Source organism: Oratosquilla oratoria, chromosome 6 (assembly GCF_046742065.1).
Source record: "Oratosquilla oratoria isolate Oo_2021 chromosome 6, ASM4674206v1, whole genome shotgun sequence".
Lineage (NCBI taxonomy): Eukaryota > Metazoa > Arthropoda > Malacostraca > Stomatopoda > Squillidae > Oratosquilla > Oratosquilla oratoria.
In genome coordinates, this window is record NC_134782.1 from 28,598,337 (window position 1) to 28,610,239 (window position 11,903).

An 11,903-nucleotide genomic window follows, 5' to 3' on the forward strand; every position below is an offset into this window, starting at 1 on the left:
ATTTGGCCCTAACTTAGCCCACAGAGAGTCTGCCACATTGAACGGTGAGGTAGACTCAAGGAGTATGGGCCCATGGATGTGGTAGTGGCACCACTCTAAATTCAAGTGGGGTAGGGGGTCTTTTTTCCCATTTTTTTTCGCTTTTGGGCCTCTGGCGCCCGTACAATTGGTCTGAGCGGTGTTCATGTGGACCCCACAGGAACCCTGGCCCCTCTCCACCTATGGGGTAAATCGGAGCAGGTGTCCAAATTTGTGACAATAACTGCAAGTCGGAGTAAGACTGCGGGAACTATATCTGGGATAGGTCGTTTGATAATACCTATCATCATGAAACTATCTTTTAAATTCTCTCTTGTTTGCATACCTTACTTCTTTAAAAGGAGTGGGAGCATTGTGTTGGCTCCGAGTTGTTTTGGTGTCATAGTAAGTTTTATCTGTACCAGGTCTTTTGGCAGCTTTAGCTAGATCAGAAGGATTTCTTTCCTCAAGATAAACCCTAAAACTTAATCTAGTTGTTTCTTAGATTGCTCTACCCACATTACTTCTCTTAATTCATGAAACGAGTCTGTGTTTGTGGCTTTCAACCACTTATCTACATACGTAGCCATATGTGCACTAAATTCTACATATGTATCATGGGAAGACTTTTTTAAATTTCTGAACTTTAACCTATGAGCCTCCGGTGTAAGTTCGTATGCCGCCAGGACCTGCACTTTTACGTTATTATATTCACTGTCTGCTTTGTTTAGAGATGCATACACTTTTTGAGCTCTACCCATGAACTTTGGACAAGTAAACTCTAACAATTCCTATCTACTCCTAATTGGTTTAACATATTTTCTGTTTGTTCAAAGAAAACCTCTGATTCATCTTCTGAAAAAAAAATGTAGGAGACTAGTGTACTTAGAAACCCTGGAGAACTCCGTTTCACTCTTATTGGTGGGTTTGATTTCAGCCTGGATGCGAGCTAATTCCACCCACTTGTCAGCCTCAACTTTAAGTTTGTCAGCCTTAATTCTGAGTCTTTTCATTTCCGCCTCTGTCTCTAATCTTCTTAACATGATCTGTATATCTGTTTCTTGAATAACGTGAGTATGACTTAAGGCGTCCCTATCTAATACCTCCTCTTCAACTAGATGTTTAACTAACTCTTGAAAAATATCTTTCTTGTTCTCCTACCATCTAATGTTAGGTCGTAATTTATGGCAATGCTTATCAGTTGAGCTTAGTACCATCTTCTAAAATAGCAGTAGAGGGATTCCCCGCAAATTGTTCTTCGAAAGAAAATTTTCCACAAACATGTAATTCCAACGAGCAGTTTCATCACTACCTAAATTATCTTTTCGTCCGGGCAATGGTTGCCAAAATTTCATGACATGACACACATGTCAGGCTAGTCGCGACACGAGAAAATAATAATGATAATAATAGTAATAAGTAAATAAGTAAATAAATCAATAAAAATAAGGCCGTGCGCAGCTCGTACAAGTGACAGAGAGTTCAGACAGGATAATTAAACTCTGTTAAAATTAAATATTTTTTACAATAGTGAAATAGACACAAACAACACAAATGGACATGGAATAAGAAAAACCTGGGTACTTAGATAGTTGCCAAGTAGAGTAGCTAGTTGTGCGCTTGTATGCAGCACGTAAAAACAGGTGGGCGAAATAAAGTCTTGATTATGGTGTAGACGAGTCTTGATTCGGATTGCTAGAAGTTGCACCAACAGAAAGTCGTCTGGTCCGATCCTCAAGTCTCGGGAACAAATGAGTTGTTTGAGGAGAGACTGATACACGATAACTTCTGGTAGGAGAATCTTCTGGTAGTCGGGTGCACGTAGGAATTTTGTTGATGTTTCGTAGTCGAGAAATAACAGAGTTAAAGACCGTGTGTAGAGTCGTAGCTTTAGTCTAGATGTCTGAAATAATTCGGAAAAGCAAAGGTTGGAACCTTGCGTGGAGATTACCAATTCACGGGTTCAGTACTCGAAGATTGCACAATGAAACCGTAGAGGTCCAAAAGACTTGTTTAGTTGTCATAATTGACGAATGTAGAAAAAATAATACATAGATTCAAATGAACCGTGAGCGTTTTTTTTTTTTTTTTTTTTTTTTTTTTTTTATCTTGTATTTCTGCCCAGATTCTCTCTGTAGTCGCTTTCTGCCCGGCCTTATATACCCCGGGAATTGGTGATTACGTTTCCTGGATGTCGATACGTACCTAAACAAGGTTCAGCCACCTCCAACTAATGGGTAAGAAGAATGTTTTCGTGCCAAATTATGTAACGTTTTCTGAGCTTGGCGTTATCTGACAGAACGTATTCGAAGCGCGTCCCAACAGAAGGGTATTGCGCAGTGATTTATTCTATAACACAGTATGAAATATATGCAGATTTTCTCTCCACAGGTTATGATAACATTATTGATAATACACATATGTATATCATTTGTATATATATATTTTAATAACCGGGCCAATTAAGATAAGGGGCTTTACTTAGACTCAAGTTTCCACTGTAAATAAGTGTAGGTAAATAAAACATCATAAAATTTCTGTTCTTTTTTTCATTAATTTGTACATCATTTATACAAAGCTGTAGGCTGTACAAAGCAAACATATTCAAAGTAAGAAAAGGGGGGTGTAAATGCAAGACAAATTCTAATATCTCTCTAGGGTCACTTACAAAGCCTCGGTTGTGGTGGTGAAGGTGGTGGTTGGGGGAGGTGGAGGTGGGGGTCAATAAGTATAAAAGGAAAGAGTGAAGGCTGCGTGTGTTAGAAGTCGGCATGATCAAAGCATGTATCAGCTAGGGCTTCATCCAATATGTGTAACTTCGGGGCAGTGTATGGTCGAGGCAGTGTTGGCCACCTGTGATAACGAATTTTGTCCTCTGCTAGTCTGTATAGTTCAACAGATGACTTGGCGTTCTTTAGGGTAAAACCCCGAGCCCGGACTCATATGTCTAAGAAAACATTAAACATTATAAAATGGCTACTCTTTTTCCCTTCTGTTCTCGCAAGGAAAATACCCTGTGAGGCTGGAAATATCTGTACAAGAAAAAAGGAATAAAGTAAAATGAAAATAAACCTTCACTGGATGTTTTGGTCTATAGCAAGAACAGACTACATATATCTCCCTCACAATATGAACACAGAATTAGCAGGAAATTTTAAAACACTATATTACAGACACAGGAGAGTTCATATCTACATGATAATGTACGAGATCTATCTGAATTACCTTTACCCAGCCTTCCTTGAACCCAAACAGAAGATTCCTCGTAAATCTTTAAGCGAATATTAAGTACTGCAATGTACTTTTGTTTCTCAGCCAGCGAGAGCCTCTATACCCACTGTCTCGAAATTAATTCCTTCTAAATCTTTGCTTATAAACAGTTAAATAGATGCCCTCATTGATACCGATTTTCCGCAATTCGACCTAGGTTAACTAAATGTATGATGGAAAAAGCGGGTGTGCATTTTTTTTATCATTACAGTAAGTGAGCAGCTACAAGTATTGCAAGACATCAGGCACAAATTAAGAATTACTCTGCCGGAAACACTGTGGATAGATGCCTTAGTGAACTTCCCATATGCGCATGAGCAAACTATTGGCAGTGATTAGGCTAACAATAAATATCCGTATCCGTCATCGATACTGCTACTGTGGAAGGTAGCTTGATATAGCACCAGAACAAGACGATACACTAATAATAAAGAAGTACTTAGAAAATGAGCTTATCGTTGAGTTTGATTCAACTTATCAACAAAAGAACGGGCAAATTTAATCCGTACTCCCCAAACAACCAGTAAAGTCACGCCTTAATTTGTTTTCTATGAATTAACCCGCCGACCTTTCTTCGTTTTCGAAAACAGAGTTGGACCACTGACTTCATATTCCAACGCATCAACCATGGCAGTTACTTCGCTAATACAAGCTAACATCTTGACTATTCTGTAACATCGAAGAAGAGCACGAGCCCAAACTAATGATGCTAAATGATCTTGGTGCAGTTTTAAGCTGGTGCTTCTAAACAATTATTGTCGGAGGCAGTCGAATTTCCTATAGGGATTCTATCAACAAAGTAATGGACTTTAACCTCTGCTTTGGGTAGCACCAATCGTACTGATTCAGGAGAGGGACAAAGTTGGGAACTAATAGTGTTCTTATTGGTCGAAAACAGACTTGGTTCCATGTAGGTCCTCTATCCGAATAAGATCGACGATCGTCAAGGGGATCGAGACTTTGTGAAATGTTTTACCGTATGAAGAAGCGAACAGTGAAACAACAGACTCTGTTGCAAGCTGCACAAGACGCTTACTGTCGTCTTATTTCTTTTCTCTCTCCTTTTATGCACCAAGGAGTCCATATGAAGCTTTTCAGTCCAAAAGCTATTTAGGATAACAGAGAGGAACACTTAGAAGAAATATGAAGAAGACAAATAGCACATACTATTGCGGACACCCAGATATGACATGTTGTATCAGGACTATACAAACATAGCAACCGTTGGTGATTTACTTATATAAAGTACTAAATGACGAAAGACGTTTATTCTTATTTCCCACTAGCGTATTAGGGGCTCGAATCCCGCACTGCTCCCCGATTCCCAGCAGTGACTGTTATCTGCTCCTATAGCCTAAGAGCATAAGAGCACAGGACAAAGGTGACGGCTTCAGCCGCAGCTACGCGTCTGGGCATCCACGACAGTAGTACAGATTGAAATGACAGTAATGATTAAACATATGTTTTGAACGACGAAAACAAAACGGTTAAAGAAGAATCTTTAGACACGTATCCCCCCTTTTGGACCATCTACTCGGGCAGGGTTATTAAATACTCTGCTGAAAGGTGTCATCCCTTTCAGTTACCTAGTTGTACTATGACTAACTCCAGACGATTCAGCTGGCAGAAAATTCTGCTCTTCAGTGTCCATAAGAGTACTACCTCGACTATGGGGCGCTGTCGCATTTGCAAGACCAAAGGGATGGTGATGAGATGACTTCTTAGACTTATGCCAATATCTCACTCGGCTGATTGATAGTATCTGGCGTTAACCTGAACAACATTTGTAAACTACGTTATTATTAAATCGTAGAAGCTCACTAGAATGGTCTCAATTCCTCCTTAACAGTGGCGTTCCTCAATGGTCTAAAAATGTACCCTTCTCTGTTTCCTAGCTTTAGTTGTCTAATTTTTTCTCTCAGTTTCTGGACTGAACACTAGATTCTAGAACGTTCGATTCCTCTAATCTCTTTGTTAGGTGACGCTTCTCATAGATTTTGGTCCAGCTCACAACAAACTAGTATATTCTATTTAGTTATGGGGCAGAGTTGGAAGAGAAGAAGGGAACTCTACAGATCGAGACAGATGTTTCTCCCGAACAGAATGGTACGGTGCTGGAGCAAAACCTATGAACACCGTCACCACAACAAAGAAGTTACTGACGAGCACTGCTGACGCACCTTACAACGACCTGGTGGCGTGGACCAGCACAAAAATGCAGATTTATGAATGACAGACAGAACACTTAATTAACAAAATAGAAAATAAATGAAGGACGAAGCCTAAGGGCGACATACGAGGACGACCCTCAGCAGGATGGACAACATTCATTCTCTCGGAAGACTGGGCGCTCACACTCCAGCTTTGGACATCGTATGACTCGGCACCGCACTTTACCACGCTGCAAAAGAAGTCGAAGACGATTATTACTACATTTCTAAAAGAATAGGCAGTGTATTGCATTTTGGTGATGAAATCATACACATAAACACACACATACACAAAAAAGAAAGAGGAGAGAGAGAGAGAGAGAGAGAGAGAGAGAGAGAGAGAGAGAGAGAGAGAGAGAGAGAGAGAGAGAGAGAGAGAGAGAGAGAGACAGACAGACAGACAGAGAGACAGACAGACAGACAGAGAGAGACAGACAGACAGACAGAGAGACAGACAGAGAGAGAGAGAGAAACAGACAGAGAGAGAGAGAGAGAGAGAGAGAGAGAGAGAGAGAGAGGGAGAGTATATGACACTAGGACAATGGCAGTGCCTGGATATATGGATTCATGTGTATGGAGGTTGAGGGCCACTGACTAAATGGTTGTAGGTATGAGGACATTACTGTCTTGAATTAATAGAGGATAAAGGTCTTCTTCGCCACTTACCCGGCAAACGCATTTGGTACATTTGTCTTGATACCACGACTGCCCGTTGCTCCTTTGGGTGCCTGACTGGTCCTTGCAGTTTGCGGCCTTGATGCCACGCAGCTCATCTATCGCCCGCTGCATCGAACGCACCTGAATAAAAGGAAACCAAGTAAGGATTATTCAAAGAAAAAAATCTACGAGTATTTGGTCTCCATGGTTTCTCCTTTACGTTCTAGCGAAATATCTTAATGTCAAAACTCGTTACAATATGGGTAACTCCACTACCGAAGAGACGCCATGGAAAGTAACTTAGGAGCAACCAGAATTAAAGGAGAAATTCTTGCCATACTTTTAATCTCAAGATCATTACTTCTCTTCCTCCATATCTCATATATGTTCTAACTCTCTACTTTCATACACTGATGCGGATGTAACGACTTATTATCACAACCTTTACTTTGGATACATTCCAAGATACCTTTCTCGTAACACTTTATTCTACTTGACATTCGTTTCCTCATTTACTCTATATTCAATTTACATAGCCACTCCATTTAATTCCACATACAACCACAAATACTTGAAAATTTATTGTCTAATGCTTCTTACCTTTCATACTCACATTACCTTTCAAGTGGTGGAAAATGTCTCACTTAGCTTTAGAGTTGGGAGAAAATTGTCCCTCACATTTCAGTTGACAAAACATATTGTTTTTTTTTTCATTTGTGAGAAAAAATCATTCTTACCTTTTTAGTAAGTTTCTTCACGGCTAAAGAAAGTTCTGTAAACATCATGGCTTCAATGCGTTCCTCACTCATGGCTTGAAGGCCAAAGTCTTCATAGATATTATTCGTAAAGATTGATTTAGATCGATGTAATTTCCTCCATTCTTCCTCTTTATCATTTTTTCTTTCCTCCCTCTCATCTCCCCTATCACCCACTTCTTCTTCTTCCTCTTCCTCTTCTTCTTCCTCCTCCTCTTCCTCCTCCTCTTCGTCCTTTTTCACTTGTTTTTCCTCCACGGATGATTGAGACTCGATCATTCGGCTGTTTCTGTGACCATGATCGACATAACGCTGTAACATGCTGTAAGAGTCAAGCTTGGTGAGCCACTAATTTCTTCTCTCAATATATATATGTATGTATGTATGTATACTATTCTATGTATGTATGTATGTATACTATTCTAAATTTCTTAATACATTTCCAATGAGTTGCAAGACTATTCATAGGTATTAAAAAGTTACGAGCCTCTTTCCCAATTAGCAAAGATGGCACCTGGTTCATTCAATCGCTTACCTCTCCTGAAGGGCATCAAATCCATCCTCATGCAGATCCTCCTGGGTTGAAGATGGAGGATACCTTTTCTCGTGTCCAAAAGCCCCGGAAGCATTGACAGCCCGACTTACTCGAACGGACTTCGGAGAATGGAGTTCGATGTCGTCGAAGAGAAGCGAGAGGTCTTGGTCCGGGCCCTCCAGTGGCGTAAATCCAACGTCTCTTCGCGGGCGGGCTCCTCCCAGGCGCGTGATGCTGTTGAAGTGTCCGGCGTTGCGACAGTCTGTTGAGGGAAAAGGAAACGAAAATGAAAAGTGCTGCCACGAGACTCACTGTCTGTAATCTCGAGTGACGGTACTCTGATCCTCCCATAGATCTCTCTTCTGTCTAATGTAATCTAACCCTTTAGCAATGATGTATCTATAGTGACTCCATTTTGTATATTTTGTTGCTGGTAACTCACCACCACTTCTGTCTTTAAGGAAAATATCTCGCTGTAGTATTGTATGTTTCCCCATATTTTCCATAGACATGTCTATATTTGTATGCATTCAATGGAGCACAAACTGAGAAGAAACGCTTGGAATATGATTGTGAGGAGCCTACGCCAGGTCGCGCGTGGCTACGACCGAAATCGTCACCTTTGCCCTATGCGTTTGGACGGTATCCAGTCAAATCGTCTTCGGGCCATGTCGTCCCCGCTTTCAAAATATCATATTGTCCCCCCGGCTCAAATCGTCCCCGCACTCCAAAGGACTATTTTCACATCTCGAGTCTCCCGCCTGCAGAGGCAGCTGACCATGTTAAATCGTCGCAACATTGCCATGGAGTGACGAATATCATTATCATAATACGTGCGGCGAAATGAGTAGTAGCCTAGCTATTATCTGTAACATGATTATATTGTAAATTTATAAAGTGTTTTATTTAGAGAAATTTATTAAAACGTAAACGGTTTTATTTATGGTTGTTTATGTTTTGTTGCTAATTTCATTAGTTGGTTCCCTCAGGATAGGTCTCTGCTGGAAATCGGAGAGATGTACGGGATTCGAACCCAAAACTAAGCGAATCGAAACCAGCACTCTTCTGTTTACGTCATCAGTGCCTGGAATATGATCTGGGTTTAACACCCTTTTCTGTTCTAGCAGGGAGTTGTCCACTGCATCCTTTTGTCCGTCCATCTGGTCTCACCTTGGCGACTTGTATGGACGCGACCTTACAGAAACATGCATCAACAACTAGTGCATTTACCAGTGCAACACTCGGCCCACATGCGGAGATCGACGCGAGGCACCGTCTCGCAGGACACGAAGGGCGGAGACTGCAACCTCGGAAGGGTGAAGACGTCTTTAGTCACATCCTCGATGTTGTCTCCGTTGTCGCACAAGACGCGACCAAGAGTCACCTCCCGAATTTGCGCCAGTTGATCTTTTTTGAAGAATGATGGATTCTCGTACCAAAATCTGTAAACAGGTTAATGATTAGGTTAATTTCACTTGGAGGGTGTCTTTCAGAAACTGGTTGACAGAAACTGTGGCAGCGAAACTGATTTCTTGTTTACCTGTCTCCATCTCTGAGTCTTCGGAATTGGTCTACAAGGATGCATCCGAAGGTTGGGCCGACCCGCGCGCCCTCTGTCGGATCTTCAACTAAACCTCCCACCCACAGATCAACATTCCCTGTAATCCAAATACTGTAACTAAAGAATAATAATATAGAAATGTTCATCATAGGGTTTCCTATCAAATATCTTTTCTCAATGATACATGAGGCCCTCAGGCGTTGTCATGACTGTCAACAGATACCAAAGAGCAAACCTGGATGTCCATAAAGTGTCTGCATCTGCTCTCTTATCCTGTTGGACTGAATATCCCTTGCCAGGTCGTCAAACGTCTCCGGGACTGACAAGTTACATAACTTCCTCCATTCAATGTAGCCTGGAAGGGCATGGTCTCGCCCCCGTTGGATGTTGAGAGAGGCAAGGTCGAGAGCGATTTCGTGAGCTGCTTTGAACAGCTTCTCCGTCAAGTCAGTGTTGAGGAACTGTTCGGACGTCTGGCGTTCATAAAACAGGAAGTAAGTCAATAAATGACAATCCTTTCGATCCGTTTATCTAATACGTTTTTATACATAACGTCGAGAACAGCATTCCATTAAATTTGGAATTTTCGTCATATAAAATGTGAAGTTGCTCTATGGAGTACCGTCATAAAAACACTAAAATTAGCACAGAGGAGAATAACCAAAATCATACATGGGATTAGAAGTTTACCATATGAAGTCAGGCTTAGGCACCTTAACTTACAGTCTCTGGAAAGTGGAAAAGAGCGAGGTGATCTAATGGAAGTATCCAAATTAGACAAGGGTGATAAACGTAAGATCAAAATATTAAGAGATCAGGACAGGACTCGTAGTAATGAATTTGAATTGGACAAACTTAGGTTTAAGAAGGAAATAGGCAAGAACTGGTTTACCAACAGTGTTGTTAACGAGTGGAATAGACTTAGTGACCTTTTAGTGAGCGATGAAACAATTGGTTGTTTTAAAAGAAGACTAGATGATTTTATGAATAGAGATGACAGGTGGTATGGGACATGAACCGCCTAATGTGGGGCTTATGGTCTCTTACAGTCTCTTATATTCATATGTTCTTATATACAACATAGGCTGGTAGTATTCAACCAACACGTCCTGATAACATTCGATGTAAAATCCCAATTATATGGCCCCACTCCCACTGGGAATGAGTTTACGCTTGAAGGTGATTAGCTTTCCCTTCTATGTTTGGAGTTCCTGGACAAGAAGTCATTAGTGGTTGTTTAGTGATAATTGAAGTCCGTGTCATGCAAAGCATAATCGAAACCTATCACTCAGTACACTATTACTTTACCAATAAGTCTATTTAACTAATCTCTCAACACGTTAATTTCGAGTAGTTTTCCTTAGCCGAATAAAGTATTCTGTGATCAGTTATAATAAAATAATTAAAACTAGAGAAACGATTTAACGGATTAAGCTTACTTACAAATTCTGGTTCTATTAGTCCAAACTTTCCTACTTTAGTCACCTCACCTTGAGCTTGGCAGGCGTTGCGAAAAGTCCACGAAGAAGCGGGTCGATGCCCCCTTCGTTGACAATCCTCCAGGGGCTAAAGAAGGCTTTGTGAAGGGGCAGATGACCTTCCCGGATGGGTTGGAAGGTCGCGTTGAGCCGCTGGAGGACTGGGTTAATCAGCGAGTGACCAAACCTAGTAAAGAGGGATATGAAAAGTTGACCTTATTGGCGAGTTGAGGTGCTCAAGACAATTAAGTTCTAACAAGCGATGTGTTGTACTAGTAAAGGCTCTGATCTCACATGGTGATTCTTTTGATAAACTCGTCGACAAATGCAAATTACATAAGAATTGAGAATGCTGAGACATCGCAAAGCTCCCAACTACCGACCCCTTTGGGATCATAGACTTCGGTTCCATGGAACACGATTAATACGTCACTGTATCGTACTCATTTATCAAGAAGCTTGCTAACCCCTCCTCGGGCGACCTACCTGAAGGCGGCCGTTGCGAAGGCGTTGCTGATGGTGGACTCGACATGGTGATCATAGCCTTTGTACTTTCCAAGCTTCTTCATTCCTTCGACGCCAATGATGTGAGGGAGCCAGTGGGTGTAAGTGATGTGCTGCATCTCAGCCCCAACGATCTGTGGAAAATACCAGAGCAAAGCAGAGTAATGATGAACTGGAAGGGCGCGTCCGCGTGTGCCTTCAGCATGTGACACAGAGAACGAAACGCCGGGAATGTGATGCGGATAGAAGACCCTTTCTAATTAACGAGTCGGAAAGCACTCGGACCAGTCTTTCGTCTAGCTGGTCACATGATTTTCGCAGCGTGTCTATAAACAAGCTGCTAACTTGTTTGTAACACATATATCCAGGTCATATGGGTCACTTTATTTGCTGCCACGATAGAGGAACCAGTGCACTCAGTGTCAGTTGCCAACAAGTTAGAAGGAATTCTGACACCTATTACATCTGTGCAATAACTATAGGAATCATACATATATATATACCAAAGGCTTTTCCCCCTCACACGGGGATAGCCATTGGAATCATGTACCCAAATACTGTAAACCATATCACAAGCACGTTTTTGTATCTTGAGAAATTCAGGGAAACTTTATCTAGCAAAATAACTCCTAATGAATTAACCACATATAAGAGTGAATGTGAATAAGAGTGTATTTGTGTGCGTGTGTGTGTATGTGTGTCTATGTGGGTGCGTGCGTGCGCGCATGTGTGTATATATATGTGTGTGTATGCACAACACTGAATGGGTCCCAGTGATTAGAGATACATTTTATCAACCACAATGCACTTCAATTCTAAGCCATCAACATCGGGAGACCTAATGGAGGCCGACACGCAGAAATTGAAATGCGGTACTGCCAAGGACTCGAACCCAGCAATCAAATGACAGATGCC

General features: G+C 41.4%; 1 protein-coding gene across 2 annotated transcripts in view; it reads right to left on the reverse strand.

Annotated features, from left to right (window-relative positions):
* Positions 1-2,549: 2,549 nt before the first annotated feature.
* Positions 2,550-11,903, reverse strand: part of Pxn (Peroxidasin) — a 354,608-nt gene continuing 345,254 nt past the window's right edge. For both annotated transcript variants that reach the window (XM_076186627.1, XM_076186626.1), the window contains exons 23-31: positions 10,971-11,122; positions 10,497-10,671; positions 9,242-9,479; positions 8,986-9,103; positions 8,676-8,887; positions 7,446-7,707; positions 6,893-7,232; positions 6,165-6,296; positions 2,550-5,689 (exon numbers count right to left, since the gene is read on the reverse strand). In XM_076186627.1, the coding sequence (XP_076042742.1) occupies positions 5,597-5,689; positions 6,165-6,296; positions 6,893-7,232; positions 7,446-7,707; positions 8,676-8,887; positions 8,986-9,103; positions 9,242-9,479; positions 10,497-10,671; positions 10,971-11,122 (1,722 nt within the window). In that variant the 3' untranslated portion in view covers positions 2,550-5,596. The remainder of the gene's footprint in view (positions 5,690-6,164; positions 6,297-6,892; positions 7,233-7,445; positions 7,708-8,675; positions 8,888-8,985; positions 9,104-9,241; positions 9,480-10,496; positions 10,672-10,970; positions 11,123-11,903) is intronic.